Source organism: Zygotorulaspora mrakii, chromosome 5, assembly GCF_013402915.1.
Source record: "Zygotorulaspora mrakii chromosome 5, complete sequence".
Classification (NCBI taxonomy): domain Eukaryota; kingdom Fungi; phylum Ascomycota; class Saccharomycetes; order Saccharomycetales; family Saccharomycetaceae; genus Zygotorulaspora; species Zygotorulaspora mrakii.
In genome coordinates, this window is record NC_050723.1 from 384,937 (window position 1) to 405,168 (window position 20,232).

Below are 20,232 nucleotides of genomic sequence, written 5' to 3' on the forward strand. Positions count from 1 at the left end.
ACATGAATTTCAAGACATCCGCGACACTTATGTTGGATGTGCAGTTATATTTAATTTCATGTGTATTTGCTGCAAGGGCTGATGCAACAAATTTGAAGAGAGTACTTAGTGCTTTGGAGGATCCTAAAGCAGTGCTCGATGCTACTTGTGTTCTGTGGCCTGAACTCTCTGATCCAGGACCACTGGAATTTATATTCAGGACAGAAAGATCCGATTTTTCCAGTCATGATGAACTACTTGTATCAGTATTAGGGTGCGATAAGCAGTTAATCTGTATCACAGAGATGGACAGTGATTCAATCCATGACCGTTACACAATCACTAAAAATTATGTGAAAAACTCTCTGCAGGCAATTGAAAAGAACAGTAGATTTGAGCTTGAGAATTTCGAATCACACTGGCTCAGAAACCGTACAATTCTATGTGATAACATGAAGCCTGAAAATACTGCCTTATACAAGCCACTTTGGCAAGCTGTAATGGATAATAACATCGAATTCACTAAATGGGTTAAAGGAGTAGTAGAGCCACTGATTCATATGAACTCTAGATTAGGTAACTTCATTAAAATTAAAGATTTCGAAAAGATGGATGACGTGGAAATTTTTAAATTGATGCTCGATGATAAAAGTGGTCTACATACTAGAACCACAATAACTAGAGAGATAATTCCTTACATCAAGTTTACTGATACCTATGACATATTTCTGGAGACTGTTTTCACAGTAGATTTTTTCTCGTTTGAATCTTACGAAAACTTTAACTTATTCAGGCAATTATACACTGCATTAAGAGACTTATCATCAGAAACCTTAGAAGGACATCTACAGGAGAAATCATTAGTAATAATTTTTGAGAACTCATCCCGTTTCCTGCGAGTAAGTTCTTTAGATTCACTCAGGGATTTTCTTCAGAACATTGATGACAATGTTCCTGCCGGGAAACACGATCTGACTGCAGGCGCCATAAAATTATATTTGACATATATGGATACAAGTTTATCAGGCTATGACTTGAAAAGTATTTTTGCTATCACACAAGAAGAGGAATCGGCTCAAGCAGCTCATTTTGCTTCTATGATAAAAAATTTGATATCACAAATACATAGCAATCCACATGCCGCCAGTATGATCTTTCAAGTAATGGACTCTTCCACAGTTGGAAAACAAGAAATTTTCACTCATTTGTCAGGAAAGGAGAAAACTTCTATCCTGATCGAAACTGCTCTTGAGTTGGGTGACTTTGACTTATTGCGTCAATTTATAATCAGATATAACTCTGTGGTGAAGGAAGATGTCCTTTTGAAATATTTCTGGCACTTCTTCAACAATGCTTCAAATGGTTTAAGCTCAAGACCTGAAATAATGAAGGCAGAAAAAACACTTGACCTGCTACTTCAAACAGACTCGACTAAATATGCACATTTGAGGGTCCTACTGCAAGTCGCAAATGAACTTTCCCAATATTCATTAAACTTAGGAAAAGGAGTTCCATTTAAACCGTCTGATATTCTAAATTATACTTCAAGGCCGTTCGATCTAATAAGTTTACTGCTTGAACTGAATCAAGGCCTTTACAAAGATTCGTATAAAATTTCAATTCTGTTGCGAAACCTAAAGATAGCGTTTAAAACTTCCAACAATGGTAATGATAAAATTGTCAAAGAGGAACATGCGAGACTTTTATCTCTTCAGATCGATCACTCATTGGTAAACATGGATTTTCTTTTCGCAATTGAAAAAACGAAAGAACTTCTTACGTTGGATGACAGTAAGCAGTACTGGGCTACTATTTTTCAGGTTGCTAAGTTTATGAATCCAAATTGGAATGATGGGGAAATACCAACGGAAATACTCGTTTTTCAATTAGAAATTACCGGAGAGCTTCTACATTTCTGTCCTATAGAAGAAATAGAAGCCGTGATATCGCATTGGAGCACATTGGAACTCGAGCTTATGACAAGAGATTTGATACAAGATCCTTACTCTTTGGAAAGGCAAAAGGGATCTGAAAATTTTCTTAACTTTGAAACCGCCAGCGGAATATCAAGCACGCTATCTCGTCTACTATCTGGAAGTAATACTTTTTAATAAACTGTAAGTATCTAGCTACATATATGTCAATAACATATAGTGATGTATATATTGCGTCCAGATGTGTGTGAATCATTTTTAAAGCCTTTTGGAAAGAAGAACGGCCTTGAATAATGATCTAGCCTCGATTACTTCTACGCATCAACATTTCCGTAATTCTATCCATACCGCTGGCAGGATTTGGCGTATTTGACCTGGAGCGCGCTGCCCTTGACTTCTTTACCAACAAGGGCTTTGTAGGTGCTGCGGTATCGCGTCTATCATTTATTCTTCGTCCATGTTTTTGCGAGCTTCCATCGATCTGCTTCCTTGCTTCTTCAACGGTTACCAACGTGGAATAAAAATCCACTACTTTGTCATGGGCCATTATCCTCGCTTTATCGAAGTTAAGTACCTGAAGCCCTTCCCTGGAAACTGCTCTAGATAATGCTACATACGCCTGTCCTTTTTCGAATACTCTTCTTAAATCAACCTTGACTTTAGGCAATGTTTGTCCTTGAGATTTATGAATAGATAAGGACCAGGCCAACATTAATGGTAATTGAACTCTCGAGACAAGTGGCTTTTCGTTTTCATCTTCAATGGCCCAATCTTCTGGCTCTACCAAAACTGTCCGTGTCGACATATCAGACGTTTTGAATCTTACTAACGGCAATTTCCTTTTTCGCTTGGAGCTTGCATGTATCTCCTTTAGCAACTCAACTTTTCTCTGTAGGTTATATTTGACTCCAACATCAGTAGTGCTGACATCATCAAGAAAATCAAAGATACTTTCTCCGAGGTCATTTTCACTTGAGTTTGGATCTGACTTACAAAACGCGTCTTTTGTGGATTTTTGTCTGACAGCTGCTTCCGGCTCTTCGAGATTGTCATTCCAAGTTTCCCGTAATATATCTGGATTTGCCTTGAGTCGCTCGAGTTCGCTGATTCCAATCTCAGGGTTTGCCTTCATTGTATCGTAAAACATGTATGTTTCATGGTCTATAAAATCTATCACTTTCCCCAGCGAGCCATTAACGAGTGTGGCATCTATATTTTTTATCATCATTACCTGTGCACCGATTTTAAGTTGCAGCTGCTTGGGAGCCAGAAAGTTCTGAAGTAATCTTTCTTTCATTTCTTTGTCTTCCAAAATGCCGCCGTCAATCGCCTGATAAATGTTTGCCTTCCCCGGCAGCCTATTCAATCGAGAATTATTTGCTCGATCAACCTCATTTCTCGTACTGTAAAGTTCTGCAGGTATAATATCATCTTGTGGTAATGGTCTACTCAGCTTTTTAAATTCAATTTCCGTTTCGTTATCAATTCGACCGAGTCTTAAATTATTCAGCATTTCAATGAATTTTGTGTCTCCTTGTTGTCTGAAAACTTTTCTTAATGCAATAGTAACATCTATTGCCTCTTTCCAGACTAGGGATTCAAATGCAAATTTCATAGGTTTACTATGATCTTTTGAAACTGGCGGAAGTTGAAAAAAATCCCCACATAATATCAATTGAATATCACCAAACGGTTTACTATTTTTTCTTATCTTTTGTGCTATAAAATCCAATTTATCAAGCAATTCGCCGTCCAGCATGGATATCTCATCGACAACCAGCGCACTTATATTTTGCCAGCGTTTCACGAATTTTTGTGATCTTTTTACTTTTTGGTACAGCTTTTTAACATCACCATTTCCCAATCCGACGCCTGCAAATGAATGGACTGTTATACCGCCAACGTTACAAGCCGCAAGGCCAGTCGATGCAGTAACCGCTACTCCATCAATACCGTACTTTTTTTTCAAAGTCTTGATCATTTCACGAAGCAAAACTGATTTGCCTGTACCGGCACTTCCAGTATAAAATATATTATGTCCTTCTTCAGCTAAATGCAAAACGTCTTCTTGCTCTTTACTCAACCGTAATGGGATGACTATTTTGGTATTGGAACGTAAGTTTATTTTCTTTTCGAGCTCCTGCAAATCTTGGAGACACGGTCTTTGAGTTAACAATGCAAACTTTTCAGAGTATTGCATCTTCTCCTTTTGTTCATTTACTTGAACGCAGTCGTCTTTTTCTTTTGACTGATCAAATGTGTGAGATAAACTTGGGGTGGAAGTGGAATCCTCTTCTTCCGCAAGTTTTAAACATTTTCTTTCGCCAACTATACATATGTCATCCTCAAATATATTAACGGAATCTTTCTTTTTTATTTTATCAGCCTCTTCATGCAGCTCAGGGATTGTGGATTTTTGAGTTACAATCTGCTTTTCATTTCGTAGGTTTATTACTCCTGGATACTTAGAGGCTTGCTTACCTTGAATGGCGAGTAGCGAAGATGTACATAATGGCATACCTTTTGTGTCCTTCTCTCCCGCATGCGATTGGTACAACTTGTCTAAAGGTGACTGCTCATCTCTACCTTTATCGGTTGCTTTGTGGGATTCCTCTGAAACATTGGCCTGTGCACTACCTTTCAATATTGATATGAGAAGCTTACTATCATCACCATCAGCAACAGCGCTTTTGAAATTGCCGTGTTGAGTACTTTCCACTATAGGCCTTTCTAATATATGACTAGAAAACGAGTTTCTTGGCGGTAAATCCCGGGACAATTTTCGTGATGCCCCAGCTAGAACTTTTTCTTTGATCAAACCCTCAGATCCGCTCTCAAACATATGGTATATTATTGAATCGTCCTCATCGGAGAACTCGGTTCGTATCTTTTTTCGCAAATGCCCATCTTTACTTTTGTTGCCAATTTCGGTGTATCCACGATGGTTCTCTTTATCTACTTCAAGGGATCCTTCATCGTCCCATCCATCGGAGTCCGAAAGTAGTTCATTCAAATCGTGATAATCATCAATAGTAAGCTTAATTCTCTTAGAATTGATTTCCTGATAATCTGAGGCAGATGTGTATGACCTTATAGTCATCATCAGAGTTATGCGGCGTATTGGTGGGAAGTTTCTTGAAACAAAATTTAAATTAGCGAATAGATTTGGAAATATGATTCGTACTGAATTCATATATGCATTACAGGGAATGCCTCGAGAATAGCAGTGTCCGAACTTTGAATCACAAGGCAGATGCGAAAGTCAAGCAGATGATATCTCTCAGTGGACTTTTGATAGGCCAGAACTTTTCCTAATATCAATTGCTCTAATGAACTTCCTTGTTGGGGTGTTTATATTTTTGTCATGAGATGACATGGACTATTCAAATGTATCGATCCGTTTTGACAAAACGTAAACCTTCAAAATTTATGGGAAACGCGAACGCGTTATATTATTAAAAGCTCATCATTACCATAAAACACATGGAAAAAACAGTTAGAGGAAAACAAGTACTTAAAATGCTCAAATTCGGTCAGTTAACTTTCAACAAGGGTGAGTTATCTCTAGAGAATCTTCTACAGGGAGGGCAAGCTTTTCGGTGGATTTATAATGAGAACAAGAACCATTATACCACGACAATGAAAGTCGGAGACTCCGATAAATACGTAGTTGTGATACTGACACAACCTAGTCAAACAGTTTTGGAATTTGCAACTGTAGGAAATATGTGTTGCTTAAAGTCTTTAGGAGACCATTTGGCTGATTATCTCAGACTTGAGGTATCTGTACGCGATTTGCATGCCACGCATTGGATCAAAAGAGACTCCAATTTCACAAGTTATTCACCACAAGGTGTAAGAATGTTGGCTCAAGAACCCTGGGAAACAATGATCTCATTTATCTGTTCTAGTAATAATAACATTTCGAGGATAACAAAAATGTGTCATACTTTGAGTCGAAAATATGGAGAGAAAATAGGTAAATTTGACTCGATGGACTATCATTCGTTTCCAACAAGTAATGATATAAAAGAGAAAGCAACGGAAACTGAGCTTAGAGAGTTAGGATTTGGATACCGTGCTAAATATATCATACAAACAGCCGAAAAATTAGCCATTGATAAGGCACAGGGTGGATTCCTTGGGGATACGGAGTATCTACTATACTTGAATGCACATATGACGTACGAACAGATGAGAGAGCATTTGATGAGTTATTCAGGAGTGGGTCCCAAGGTCGCTGATTGCATTTGTTTGATGGGGCTGCGAATGGATGACGTAGTTCCTATTGATGTGCACATCAAGAGAATTGCGATGAGGGACTACAAATTTCAAGCTAAGAAATCAGACATTAAGCAACTGGCAGAAAAATATAGAGATCTGCCCATTACAAGGAAGAAAATAAATTTAGAGCTCGACTTGATTCGCTTAATGTTTTTGGGAAAATGGGGCAGCTTTGCTGGATGGGCCCAAGGGATGCTGTTTTCTAAGGAAGTAGGCAAAACGAGTGGTGCTACAACGTCAGGTGAAATCAAAAAGCGCAAACTAGGAGATATTACAGAAACTTCTGACGTGTTTGAGGTTAAAAAGGAGTTCAAAACAGAGGAATGTATAGTTGAAAGTACAATGATAGAGGAGGGCACCCAGATATCTATCAAAGTTGAGTCGAGATAATCGTTCTCGCAACTTTTTCTTCTCATCTTTCATATATATTATATACAGGTAATAGTGCAACTAAGTTAAAGGGCTGGCCATTTATGTGGATTTTTCCAATTGGGCTTGGGCTAGTTGTTCAATATATTTTGAGACAGATTCCAATTCGTCATATCTGGAGACGCCGTTACCATTAAGTCTCAAGTCGTTCACGGCATTACAAGCTTCCTTAACATCCTCAAGTGTATTTTCTGCCGTGAATACGACAAAGGCTTCACCAGCGTCTGTTATCTTTCGCTCCTTAGTTCCCTCCAAAAAATTGTCAACTAGAGTATCTCTGGTTGCAAATCTTTGTATTTTCAGCGTTGCGACATGTTTCAATCCATCGACAAAATTTCTATTTACAACATTTTCGTCAATAAATTCATTTATGCCATACACTGCCTGCTGAAATCTTGAGAGCATCTGGAAAGCCTCTTCGTCCTCCTCTGATGGTAACGCTAGGAAATCAGCGCTAAACTCCTGCACAAACGTTGCTTTCTGAGACTCAAAATCTTGCTGTGCTGACTTGAAGGACCAGTCACGCTCGCTTAACACATGTCTAATGCGCCACATCGTTGTTCTAATCTTCTCGGCGACATTCTCGTAATAATCTTGCTGTCCGCCAACCGCGTTTTTCAAAAGATGGTTCTCTCTCGCCAGTATATTTCGCTCCTTCAAACATGCATACCATAACGAATGCAGGTCCTCAAATGATTTTCTCCTGAGTTCCGCAATTGCCCATGGTCTTGATTTATCGTCCAAATCCTCCGGTGCCCTCATAAATTTCTTTTCTGCGAAGAATTGCCACAATGGATGGTCGTCTGAACATTGGATATTTACCACCGCTGGTGGGATAGGTGCTGTTATCTTTAGATCGTTCCTGTGATGTGTCCTTTGCGTAGGCAAATTGACATGCTCCCTAGGTGCTGGCTTAGGCTTCGGTTTCGTGTACCGTGTTCTGGCCGCCAACCTAGCCGTATCATGGAGGCACCTCTTTAATAGCATGTTCTTAATTCGACTCTTGAGAGTATTGATATGAGGAAAAACGATATTACGCCAATATGATTTACCAAAGATAATCGAAGATTGCTAACGCTTCACTTTACGAATCATACTTCTTTCACTATTCTGAAAAATTGGTGAAAAAAAACTCATTCTGTACGCTGCCAAATTTCAACCTATGCAAAAGGTTGACAGAAAGGTCCATTTGAATCAATCAATCTTGAGAACAGAAAGAATAGAACTGAGTGTGATTGACTGTTCAGTTTGATTTCGTGCTTGTAACTAAGGTTTAGAATACTTGCGTTAGCTTGCAGCTTTGCTTAGCGCTCTATACAAAGATATCCGAAAAATGTCCCTTGACACACCACTAGACCTGCTGAAGTTAAATTTGGACGAAAAAGTGTATGTCAAATTGCGTGGCGCCAGAGAGCTTATCGGTACTCTACAAGCTTTTGATTCGCATTGTAACATTGTATTGAGTGACGCTGTAGAGACCATCTATGAACTGACAGATGGTGACCTAAAGTCAACTGAAAGAAGTTCTGAGATGATATTTGTTAGAGGTGATAGTGTTACATTAATTACAAGTCCTGGAGATGATGAATAGACTCCTTTAATGCGTGTACATTAGTGATAAGTGACAAAGTAAGTGCAGTTGTATAAATATTTTATAAAATGGCTGAACAATCATATACTGTTACGTCTTTGTAGCAAAAACTCAGGCATTTCATCTCCCACAGTGGTGGCCTTAGAGCCGGGAATGACTGGCATTTTGTCAAGCTCAATTAACTCTTGCAAAAATTTGTGTCCATAAGTGGCACCAACTTCATAGATCTCTTCAAATTTGCTGAAATCCAAGGTAGCGTAGCCCTCTATAGGTGGTCTTGCATAAATGACTCCCGGTGTTCGTTTCGCCTTCTCCAAAGCATTGACAGATGCAACGTAACCCAATCTCATTTGAATCTCTGCCATGTTTGGAATGTTGGGATGGGGCGAGAATGGGTTCCATCTATTTAGAATGATCCAAAATCCATTCAAAGAATCACCATAGTTCATTGGAGTCCTGTCGTCCACGGATCCCACATCAATTGCAAAAATAGTGTTACAACCGCGAGCCTTCATTTCCCAAACGGGCAAGTTGTCTAGATATCCACCATCAAGAAGCATTGATCCCTTGTCTTCTAAAGGTGGAAGTAGACCAGCTAGTGACATTGATGCCCGAATGTATCTCCACGCATATCCAGAACTGTGTATTTCTTGGACCGAATCGGTGATATTGGTAGAATTACAGTAGTATTGAATCCAGAAATCTTCTATCCGAACTTCACCAAACGTTTTCCAAATACCACGATTAAATTCGTGCCCTGTGGTGTATGATGTGACAGGCCATGTTAAGTCGGTCATCATTCTCCAGATAGACGCGATTCTGCCAGCAAATTTTTTAACGCGCCCATATATAGGGACGAGGTCATAATCTTTAGCATATAGGCCGCCTACAAATGAACCGATAGAAGTACCGCCAATCATGTCGATTGGGATCCCGTGCTCCTCAATTGCTTTCAATACACCCAAGTGACTTATACCTCTTGCACCACCACCACCAAGAACCAAGCCAATAGCTTGGCCGGATAATATTCTTGCTAAACGCAAAAAATCGTTTTTATGAGCATGCACAGGGGTATAGTACTGTCGCTTTCTGCTCTTCAACTTCGACGAAAAGCTTTCTACTCGTGCTTTAATGGAATCCGGAACTATTCTAGAGATATTTTCCTGAGTTTTTTTACTAAATTCAGTCTGTATCAATTTATCAACTAAGAGGAAAGCCCCACTATTCAACACTGTATGTTTCGCTTCTGTTTCTGCCTCCAAGGAGTTGACAGCAAATTGAATGTGGTGTTGGTTCTGGACCCATGTCCTAGCCCTCAGCCACTTATGTGTTAAACCAGGCTCTACGAAACGGTCTGGATGCAGTAATATCAATTCTGTTCTGGCAGTCGTTTTAAACTTGAGAAGTAGTCTTTCGTATTCGCCTATTTCTGTTGAAGTGGTAGCATCCGCAAGTAGCAAGATGCAGTCCGCCTGAGATATACAGGTCTTGGTCCAGCTGGAAGCGACCGCAGTATCAGCGATATATACTACAGTTTGATACATCTCTTCGAGTTCAGCAAAGTAACCACTCTTCTTTAATTTTGCCAATCTGTCGAATGCATGGCGCCCTAGGTGAGATAATGCAGTTCTTTGATTCAAACCAATTGTTGTCCTACCTACCTGTTTGAAAGCCTTTACAATTTTCATTGCAAACGCTTCTACGGGGAGACCTGCGGTAATTGGAAGAATTGTGATGGTCCTATATGTTATTGTCCCTGTAGAGCTTCTATGGACGTGAGAATTATGCGTTCTGCTTGCATTCAGCGGCTTCATGGGTGGAATAGTTGCATTTAAGTCGTATCTAGGTCCATTTCCACTGTATACATCAGAGGAGGCACCTCCTTGTGAATCATTTCTTCCCAGTATCTTTCTTGCCACTAATCTAGAAACGCGAATCATGATGGAGGGATGCTCCAAAGCTAAAATCTCAAATAACGTTCTTGGAATACGAGCAAGCTCAGAATCTCTTACAGCAACAATAGTTCCGGTTCGATTAATCGCTGTAAGAACTTCAACTTCACCAAAACTTTCTCCTTGAGCCAGTTCATTCATAATTCCCAAAGTTTTCTCATCGTCAACGTCCATAAAATCATCCATAGTCGTAGCATCTTCTCTTTTTTTCCTAACGTCTGTAGAGGTTTGAAATTGTCTTAATCTACCACTCAGAACTAGATAAACACCATTTGCTGGATCCCCTTGGTTAAAGAGTGTATCTGAGGCTGATAGTTGAATCCACTCCAATGCATGATCAAATTTTAGCATTTTTGGGGACATCAAATTGGTAAGAGTTTCCGCAATTCTCAAATATATCATGAAATACTTATCGCAAAGTCTTTCCAAGGTCTGATTTGGTAAGAAACCCACGTAAACATCGGTCTTGGCCTTTAGATTAACGAAAGATTTGTAACCAATCAACGACGACAAGTAACCTGCAACTCCACCAGCCCCAACAGTAAATAGAACAGTTTGAGAACCTCTATCTGTAAAAGGTGTTGCTGGGTCTGTCGCACGAGCTATTTTCGAGGAGCTTTTTGAATTAATTGAGACGTCTATTTTACCAGAAACAATGTAAAATAAGCCTTTTCCTTTGGAGTTCTGCTCCACAATTGTTGTACCTTGCTTATAAAAGAGTAATTTAATTCCTTGAGAAAATTCACTCTTTGCAGAATTGAAGTCCAAATTTGGCGAAAGTTCCTCTCTATAGACTTCTTTTTTCTTGGACTTAAACTTCTGCGTATTGACAACATAGTCGCTGGGAAGTATTCTCAAGTTTGTGGAAGGCGATCTGTTAGTGAAGTCAGTTGTGACGGAAATGTTGGAGGCACTCGATACACTCTCACTTCTCTTATAGATATGATCTGCGGCAGTACTAGGACTATTTCGAGAAGGAGAGAAAGATGAGGAAATAGGAGAAATGTCCATGTTTTCCTTTCGGACACCAAGGTAGGTGAACATGGCCTCAATAAGTGCCATTCTAACAGCTGACTCTTCCGTTTCTTCTTGAGCAGCTGAAAACAATCTTGTAGTGAGTTCATCCTCTTTCGGTCCTGCATTGAACCCAGAAAGTGGACCCCGTCCATTCTGGAAGCCATTAATTGAAGAGCTTTTGGAGCTCTTGTCAGTTGAAAACGAGGAGGGAGTTGTATTTGGAAGTAATTTGTTTTGATTTGTTCCTGAAATCGAAGGAATCTGAGGCGATTCAGATGGCACGGAAGATATAACGGGAGATCCAGTAGTGAAAACTTTATCCTTGGAAATTTTACTTCTATGACTCTGAGGTTCTTTTCTTGAAAGTGGGACACTTGATAACAGATCTCCAGGATTCAAGTGATCTCTCGAACCTATAACGACGTGTCTAGATCCTCTTAGTGATGTGGCAGAGGAATTGAAGTTAGAGTTAGACTTTAAATGCGAAAGATTTGGTCTAGTTATAGATTTATTGATTATTTTCTGTGAGGCATCTCTTTTTTCTTTATCATCATTAATATTGTAGTTGTCATTATTATTTTTCTTTTGCTTATGTGAGTTTTGTTCATTATTTGTTTTATTATCATTAGTATTACTATTCACGGCGGTATCCTGTTCAACATCAACATTTGATTGTTTGTCAAGTTTTCTAATAACTGCCTCTTTCAAATAAAATGGCAGCTCATAACTTACAGCTCTATTAAGGAGAACTTCCATTTTCATAAGTTCCTGAGTTAAACCCAGATAATCATTGGCAGTTTGAAATGTTACACGAAACAATCTTGTTAAGATCATCTGTATTATATGTGAAGCTGAACGTGGGTACTTTTCGGTTAATTTCGAAAATGCTTGAGGTGGAATAATTGCGATCGTACAATCTGTAGCCGCACGAGCTATTACGTCTGGCATAACCACTGGTGGCTCATTAACAAACTGAGAAAAGCCTGTTGGAATTCCGCCTGGAATGGGTGAAGCAGCATTTATAGTGGACATGTTAGGTGAGCTCCTAATAGGATTCGAATTCGTCTTGTTCCTTCCGAATTGAAATTGGAAAGTATCTAAATCAACCGAGGGTGATCTACTATCAGATGTATTAGAGTAAAGGATATTGCTGCTTTGAGACGTAAAAAGGTTCAAAATATTGACTAAAGATGAGACAGGATTACCTGGTTTAACAGTGTTCAGTAATTGAAATTTACCCAATCCATTTTTTAGTCTTAAATACATGGTTGAGTCATTATCTTCATTGATTGGATCATCATTGTCCATTTCATCGTTGAATTCAATATCTTTCAGCTCGAGATCTGAAGACATCGTTGTTGAGGAGCTCGACAGTTTTCTATCAGGATCATTATCATCATTGACAACTCTTCCAGAAAATTTGAGTTGAGAATTATAAATTTCATCTTTGTCTTGCTCTACTTCATGGTATAGCTGTAACGTTCCCTCAACTACAATACAAAAGCCGATTGAATTATCCAGTAATAAAATCTCTCCTTCATCTAATTTTTGAGTTTTCATGTGTTTCGTCAAATCATGCAATACAGGCTTCTCCAGATAACCGAAAATTTTAATGGCACTTAAAAATTGATCGAGGTATGACGTTCCATAACCAAACTCATCACCATATTTCTTACCAGTTGGTTTTCTGTCTTTAACATCTTTTCTAGATCTACCTGGAGGAGATGTCGTATTCAACTTAATACTCTCTTTATTTCTGCTTTTACTATTAGCATTCTTATCGTCGTCCAATTCGTCAGAGACCAAATGTTTGTACTGACCAAGCACATTTCCTTTCATAATCGAATATGTGATGTATGCCGTTAGTACTGCTAGAAATAAGAATGTAGGAAATGAAATTGTTAAATGTAGTTTATTTGATGTAACAAAAACCCATTTGGGAAGCCTTAGAAGTACAACTGTGAATAGAAATATTGACCATTTTGTTACAAATCTCGTTGATCCAATAACCAAATAACTCAGCACCCAACTGATATTTAATATACCAGTTGCCCACCATTCTTGCGATTGCGATTGTGGCAATTGAGAAAGACTTTGATTAGCGGATCTTCGAGATGGTTTCAAAACAGAATTCGCCGAAGAATTATTAGTCCGATTGCTAATGTTCTTCATTTAGTAAAGCTTGCTTGTGACGTAAATTGGTATTATTTTGGCGTTAAAAGAGTTTTAGCCTTATTGTAGTTTTTCATTTACTTTAATTGCAATCCCGCGTGTAGCGCGCTGAGTAGTTTTTTTCAAAAACCCTGAAAAATAATAACAGATTCTTATATTTAGATATTTAAAATATTACACAGAGCTTTCTTATTTGAAGCGCAGACTAATGTTTGCTAATTGGAGCAGTTGGAAGTTTTTTCAAACTCTGCCTTATAGCATCGACACCTTTTAGCAGATCTTCCTCAGAGATAACAAGTGGTGGAGCCAATCTGATAATATGATCGTGAGTTGGCTTTGCCAAAACACCGTGATCTTTCATCAATAGACAAAGATCCCAAGCGGTACGTCCATTGGCCATTTTTGGATCGATAACAATTGCAGTTAACAGACCGCGACCACGAACTTCTGAGATGGCACCATCTGACTCTTCTTGTAATTTAGTCAATTCATTTTGCAATAATTTACCTAGACTGTCAGCTTTTTGTACCAAATTTTCACGTTTAACCACTTCTAGTGCCTCAATAGCAACACGAGATGCTAAAGGATTACCACCATAGGTAGAACCGTGAGAGCCTGGAGCTAGGCAGGACATGATTTTCTCAGATGACAAAACGCAGGAAACTGGCAAAACACCACCAGAGATTGCTTTACCAAGAAGAACGAGATCTGGCTTAACACCTTCAGAATGTTCGTAGCACAACATTTTACCGGTACGACCAATACCTGTTTGGATTTCGTCACAAATAAATAGGATGTTGTGTTCACGACACAATTTTTGCACTTGTCCCAAGTAGTCCTTTGGTGGAACAACAATACCAGCCTCACCTTGGATTGGCTCTAGGATCAAGGCAGCAATTTTGTCACCGTGACTGCTGAATACTGATTCGATATCTTCAATAACACCGTAACGAATTGGATGAGACGTCTTTGGGTTTTGCGCAGTTGTGTTTTTCAAGAAAGGACCAAAATTCTTCCTCGAGTCCTCTTCATCAGTTGAAAGTGAAATCGCACCAAACGTTCTGCCGTGGAAGTTACCTTCAGCACCCAGAATGATAGCTTCATTTTCAGGAATTTTTTTGACCTCGTAACCCCATCTTCTGGCGATTTTTAGTGCAGTCTCAACAGCTTCTGCACCTGTGTTCATTGGCAACACCTTTTCGTAACCAAAGTACTCTGTAACGTACTTAGCAAACGCCGCAAACATGTCACTGGAAAAAGCCCTCGAAGAGAGTGTCAACACGGACGCTTGCTCAACGAGCGCCTTGACAATGTCCGGATGGCAATGGCCCTGGTTCACAGCTGAATACGCCGATAGAAAATCGAGGTATTCCCTGCCCTCTGGATCCCACACATGTGCACCTTGAGCCTTGTGGAAGACGACCGGCAATGGATGGTAGTTGTTGGCAGAATACTTGTGCTCGTAAGCAACGGTTTCTTTCGAAGATAGATTGAACTTGGTAGACGACATTCTCACGGCTGTTCTCCTGATTGTTCTGCCACTATTGGCGAAGCTTGATGTGACAGTTCTTAGCATTATTACAACAACACAGAGGCACACTCACTGAATGTTTATTTATGTATATATATGTGTAACAAGATCTACAACAGGAGAAAATTTTTCAACCTGAACTGGAGTACTAACGTCCATTATTGCGGCCCATTATATACGCGACCACAAGCGCATCTGCAATCTCAACCTAATTGCAACAGCTCATATCGTGAAAACCATAAAGATCAATACGGCTGACACCACCATTTCGTGATTATATTGCCCTTAAGTGAAAATACCTGCGATCGGAAAAAATCAAATTCTTAAAAGGTTATGAAATCCTTGAAAAGAATGGTATTCCATACTGGTTGATATTCTGTAAAAGGTTAAGACCGCCGTTAGTTGTGCATAGAGGTTGTCCGGAGGATAATGGAAGACGGGGGTGCCTCGGACAATCCGCCGGCCCTTGTTGTCCGGACGCTTTTTTCCGAATTTGGTGCCGTAAGGGCTTGCGCCAATTCCTTTTTTGCCATTTCAGACAACGCAAAATTGAGGACAGCGCGCAAACCGGACAACACAACACAAAAGAGACCGACTTGTCTGCGCAGGCTGCATGAAAGTGGGATTAGGCAGCTGATAAGTATGACGTGCATAATGACATCGCGTGACGAGTCTCGTCAGATAGACGTGCAACTGACTAGGGTTGGCACGTCAACGGGCTTCGTCTGAGGATGTGGACATGGAGGTCGTAACGTGGCCGAAGAACGTCTCTCAGAGAGGCGGCATTCTGGGAGGCACAAACACTTGAAATGGATTGGCAATTTATCACGTTTAACGGCTTGCAGCTGAAGTGGCCTGGCGTTTGCAGGATTCAGGTCCGGACAGCGTTGCAGGACGTCTAACCGAACGACAGCGACGGCGAGAGCAGAGCAGAACAGTGCACTGGGCAACTGGCAATGGCTTGCACCGCAGCGGTTGTCGCCTGCGCAGTGAGAATATGAAATATCAGCGTTCCGTGCGAAGTGCGGGCTCCTCCGTTCGTCAACAGCTGCGAAAGGGTAGTTTTATGGACCTCTCCGTTCGACGCGACAGATAAATTGAGGCAGTGATTATTGACGTCTTCCGATGCGCGCTGAGAAGCTGAGTGCTACAGCGGATATCCTCTGGTGGACCGGTCTCTTATGGCAAAATAAGCGTACTATATGTTCTTGTAAAGCGTGGTGGGGTTGACACTGGCCAGGCGTTTCTCTATCCTAACTCACATTCGAATCACCTTTCTCTTGCGCAGTAGAGGCAAAACAAAGAGTCGTCAATCTCAGCGGCACACGTTTTTAGCTCTGTCGTGGAGTCCGTATTTTGCGAAGAGATTTGTAGAAAGCACCGTTGTTTTCGTGCTGAGACCGCCTAGGCTTGTACCGGCTTTGCGCACGGCCTTCCGCTAGTTTTAAATGCTCTTTCAAGTCCACATATGCTGATTTGAGAGTAAGAGGGAGACCGCAGGTCAAAATAAATTGAGATGGAAGGTGCTTCTGGAATACCATCATCCCATGGTGTCAATTGCAGAGCCCGCTGAAATCTAACTATCTCTCTTGTAACCGTCCCACCCTCCCAAGGCCATGGCGTTTGACCGCGTCAAACGCGCCTGTAGTGGCAGGCCTCCGTGCGCACACTACGAAAAGCTTGGCTATCTTGGTTGTGGATGGGGCTGCCCTTTTGTACACAAGGGAGTCGACAGCGTGGGCTTTTGTTGACGTGCACTTACCTAGGAGAGGTTTGATGTGGATTTCCACTTTTTCCAGATGATGGTCAGCTTCATACTCCTCCATAAGTTTATCAAAAAGCTCATACTTGGATGTGGGATCTGACAAGATATAACAAAATATATAACGTCACCCTTGAAATAGGCCGAATATTCGGCGAGTTTTGATTGAGCAGTTGCAATTGATTGCAATGTTTGTCTTTTCTTTCTGGCAATGAGCCCGGCCCCCATTAAATAATGTGAAATCGAATGTACCTTGTAAAACCTGGTTTAATGCGCTTCGATATAGCAAGGCTACACAATTGATAAGACTCTCTCGCAGTACAATAGAAGGAAACTGTATTGGAAAGACTATTGAAGCTTTTATTCTGAAGATGGTCGCTGAGATAATTGAAGATAGAGCAGCAATTTACAAAAAAAATCGATCCAAATGTTGAGTTTGAAGGTTGAGTTCGATTTCACATTCTTTGAAGGCGACTTGGTCATATTGGAGCGACATTTGCAGCATATCCAACCAGATCAAATAGCGACCTCGATATTTCAAGTACGCATCAAGTTGCCTCCTGACCTTCAACCATCGTGCCTGAGCGGTGACTGGTATTTGTGGCAGGCCCTCTTTACATTATGATGCTCTCAAGACGAGACAATTTTTTTGGTAATTTAGCCAACGCCGTTACATCGAAAGTGTCTTATCAATCATTTTGTAGTTTTTTAGAGTGTAACAATTGCTTCAAATGAAACGTTCAAAACGTGGTCGCTGCAGCAAATTAGGCCACGATCATTCGACACGCGGTAGACTTCCGGCTTTTAAACTTTCAAATGATCATTTATTAGAAGGAGTGCATACAGATATTATTTGCGCTTTATCGGAAGTAATCGTTACTATTTTCTGAGTAATCTGGTACCTGTCCAAAATATCACGATGATATTAAAAAAGGTTTTCACCACTCTGTACAAATCGCTGACATTTAAAAGTCCAAAGGGTGGTTGTTATGAGCTTTCTCTTTACGATTAAGTAGTGGCCTAAAATCGCTGGCTGAAATCAACCTTATTGAGTACAAAGGAAGCCGTAATAGCCAAATAAGATCTAGCATTGGCATCAGACCAAATTTCAGTTTCTAAGCTAACGAAATTGGTGCTATGATGGAGAACGCCACGACATTGTCAAAAATATTTGTATATTCTGCTGATTCTTCTGCTGCATTCCTGCCTGAGCAAATCAACTTCATTCCCAGGGAACGACCTGTCAAGCCACTTACAACCCCCATCCTCCACAGCTGAGAAAAGGAGAATTCCACAGTAAATAGAGATAGCACCCCAAATGCACCCAGAGCAAGCTTGTACTCGTCAGTAAAGGCGCTTGGTGAGGAGAGGGATCGTCTTTCTGAACATAGTGACTCCAGGGCATGCTCTCCTGTTGGAAGAGGACTGAGCTCTGAATCGAGCAGGACGAATGTTCTCGACATGCTCCCATAGTTCTTCTGTAGACGTAGTCTCCTGAAGCTCTGTTAACAATGGATTTAAATAGCCATTATACGGCTTCATTTTTCAAACATGCTGAAGCGACCACGAGACTTTGATTTTTCCATCCATTCCGAATGTCCTGCAGCAGTTGTGTCGCTTTGGGTAGGCTCGTCATTTGAGCATACTGCAGGATGGCCTTCACCTTCGCGCGTCAACTGCTGTTGCATTATTCTATTAGACATTGTAGTGCCTTCTTGTTTGCCCATTCAAAGGCTGATTCTAGTAGCAAGCAAATTCCTCACACCTCTTCTCGCATCTGCTAGCCGCTCTTGTAGAAACCGGGGTATATTTTCATCTTTCACGTGTATCTTAGGCATAAGGAGATTGCCGCGTATTTCTATCGCTCAACTTAAATGAAAGAAAAGAATGTAACGGATATCACTGTAAGTACAAAGGACAGACCATGCCCGGCATGGAAACCCTGGCGGGAGCATCGGTTGTCCGACATTACGTGTGGAATCATTTCCATCACGTTGCGCCACAGATACGTCGTAGTAAACCCCTACTACCTGTCCTCAAAGTTCCCGACTTCCGACCCCGTTTGGTCTTCACAGCGAGGTTAACGCGTGCCCAGCCTCGCAGCAAGAAGCGCCGCATTTAAGGTTGCAACCAAGAAACCATGCTGCACAAGTACTGCTACAAGGGAGCTGTAAGGGATGGTAGAGTACGATGGCGATACCTCTGCTTTCAGTCCTGAAAGTTCATCATCTTTGCGCGTTTTCGTAAAAGAGCCTCATGGGTGGCTCAACATGAACGATAGACTTGGATCGGGATGTTATGGTAGACTTTCGTTCTGATGAGTAGTGTATTCAGGTTAGTTGAGTAGTCGAATGAGTAGTCACCCCCCGACGTTATGAGTACTCAAACTACATTTTCGTGGATAGAGATCACTTTACAAGTAGCCATGTATCGAGTAGAGATTACTCGCCGAAATGTCCGGCATTCTGTACAAAATGTTATTCAGCGGACAGATCGCGATAGAAGGGGCAAAATAGAAAAAAGAAAGCGGGTTCACCGAGCACATGTATCTCGCGTGATATTCACGTGCGCTTCACGTGACACTTTCAAAGAGAATATCGTGTCCTACGTATGTTTACTTAACCCAGACATTCGTAAACAGTTTTTTGATATCTTTGTTTTGTCAACAAGGTTTAGAAGCAAATTGTAAACCAAAATGGAAATTGAAACCCACAGCTCCAGGGAGTTTTTTTTTTTAAAACAGATGCTTTAATCATCTATATAAAGAAAGGTATAGAAGGTATGACTTCGGTGGTCTACACCGTGGTCTACACCGTGGTCCACGGAAGCAGCTATATTTTAATAACGCATACATCTGTATTAGATCTCAGATACTCACACATTAAGTTCGACAGAATGACACTCGACGCAAGCCCAAGTGTAAAGAGACCATTACATGCACCAATTCAGACCGCAGATGAATCATACAACTATCAGAATCGACTCGGAACTATGGGTATGAGGATCAGACAGAGCGTCGACCAAGGATACAAGCTGCCAGCGGAGAAAGCGGGGCACAGCGGCCAGTTGCAGCAAGCTACGTCTTCTAATGGTTACTCGGATGCTTGCATTCAGGATAATTCGACTGTGACGATCCCAGAGTATAAGCGCGTTCCCTTACCAGCACAACGTACGGCGCCAATGCTGGTGAATCAACGCACAGTATCTTCGACCTCGTCGCTGGAGATGTGGGAGGACAGTCTCGACCAGAGGTTGAGCATGATTGATGGCGATATCATGAGAAACAAGCTGGGCGCGGGCGACCTCGATCTTATGTTTAGCAACAACAAGAGAAACTGGCAACAGGCGGATTTTTAAACCTGGCTCGCATCACACAATCACCCATAATGCATTACTCGGTTGGTCCCGGTCTGGCACTTCGTATTCGGATAAACGAAAGGCAAGGCGACACAGGGAATTTGGCATTTCCGCACAACACTTGATAGTAAATATACGTCTATATATATTATTACTGTATGAATTTAACAACTCTTCTATTATGACTGTACCAGTTTATGCTGATATTAGTAAAGTTTGTATGA

General features: G+C 40.8%; 8 protein-coding genes across 8 annotated transcripts; 4 read left to right on the plus strand and 4 right to left on the minus strand.

Moving 5' to 3' along the window:
- Nucleotides 1–2: 2 nt before the first annotated feature.
- SEC39 (Sec39p) lies at nucleotides 3–2,090 on the plus strand (the record flags this gene model as incomplete). The annotated part of the gene is made up of 1 exon (XM_037288935.1): nucleotides 3–2,090. The coding sequence occupies one exon, from the start codon at nucleotides 3–5 to the stop codon at nucleotides 2,088–2,090; it is 2,088 nt and encodes a 695-aa protein (XP_037144830.1).
- Nucleotides 2,091–2,211: 121 nt separating this feature from the next.
- PIF1 (DNA helicase PIF1) lies at nucleotides 2,212–5,106 on the minus strand (the record flags this gene model as incomplete). Its single annotated transcript, XM_037288936.1, has 1 exon — nucleotides 2,212–5,106. One exon carries the CDS (start codon nucleotides 5,104–5,106, stop codon nucleotides 2,212–2,214), a length of 2,895 nt encoding a protein of 964 aa, XP_037144831.1.
- A 290-nt stretch (nucleotides 5,107–5,396) lies between these two features.
- On the plus strand, nucleotides 5,397–6,587 carry OGG1 (8-oxoguanine glycosylase OGG1; the record flags this gene model as incomplete). The annotated part of the gene is made up of 1 exon (XM_037288937.1): nucleotides 5,397–6,587. The coding sequence occupies one exon, from the start codon at nucleotides 5,397–5,399 to the stop codon at nucleotides 6,585–6,587; it is 1,191 nt and encodes a 396-aa protein (XP_037144832.1).
- An 81-nt stretch (nucleotides 6,588–6,668) lies between these two features.
- On the minus strand, nucleotides 6,669–7,613 carry MRPL4 (mitochondrial 54S ribosomal protein uL29m; the record flags this gene model as incomplete). The annotated part of the gene is made up of 1 exon (XM_037288938.1): nucleotides 6,669–7,613. The coding sequence occupies one exon, from the start codon at nucleotides 7,611–7,613 to the stop codon at nucleotides 6,669–6,671; it is 945 nt and encodes a 314-aa protein (XP_037144833.1).
- A 346-nt stretch (nucleotides 7,614–7,959) lies between these two features.
- On the plus strand, nucleotides 7,960–8,217 carry LSM3 (U4/U6-U5 snRNP complex subunit LSM3; the record flags this gene model as incomplete). The annotated part of the gene is made up of 1 exon (XM_037288939.1): nucleotides 7,960–8,217. One exon carries the CDS (start codon nucleotides 7,960–7,962, stop codon nucleotides 8,215–8,217), a length of 258 nt encoding a protein of 85 aa, XP_037144834.1.
- An 80-nt stretch (nucleotides 8,218–8,297) lies between these two features.
- NTE1 (lysophospholipase) lies at nucleotides 8,298–13,358 on the minus strand (the record flags this gene model as incomplete). The annotated part of the gene is made up of 1 exon (XM_037288940.1): nucleotides 8,298–13,358. The coding sequence occupies one exon, from the start codon at nucleotides 13,356–13,358 to the stop codon at nucleotides 8,298–8,300; it is 5,061 nt and encodes a 1,686-aa protein (XP_037144835.1).
- A 205-nt stretch (nucleotides 13,359–13,563) lies between these two features.
- On the minus strand, nucleotides 13,564–14,934 carry CAR2 (ornithine-oxo-acid transaminase; the record flags this gene model as incomplete). Its single annotated transcript, XM_037288941.1, has 1 exon — nucleotides 13,564–14,934. One exon carries the CDS (start codon nucleotides 14,932–14,934, stop codon nucleotides 13,564–13,566), a length of 1,371 nt encoding a protein of 456 aa, XP_037144836.1.
- A 4,498-nt stretch (nucleotides 14,935–19,432) lies between these two features.
- Nucleotides 19,433–20,008, plus strand: DIF1 (Dif1p; the record flags this gene model as incomplete). Its single annotated transcript, XM_037288942.1, has 1 exon — nucleotides 19,433–20,008. The coding sequence occupies one exon, from the start codon at nucleotides 19,433–19,435 to the stop codon at nucleotides 20,006–20,008; it is 576 nt and encodes a 191-aa protein (XP_037144837.1).
- Nucleotides 20,009–20,232: the final 224 nt, after the last annotated feature.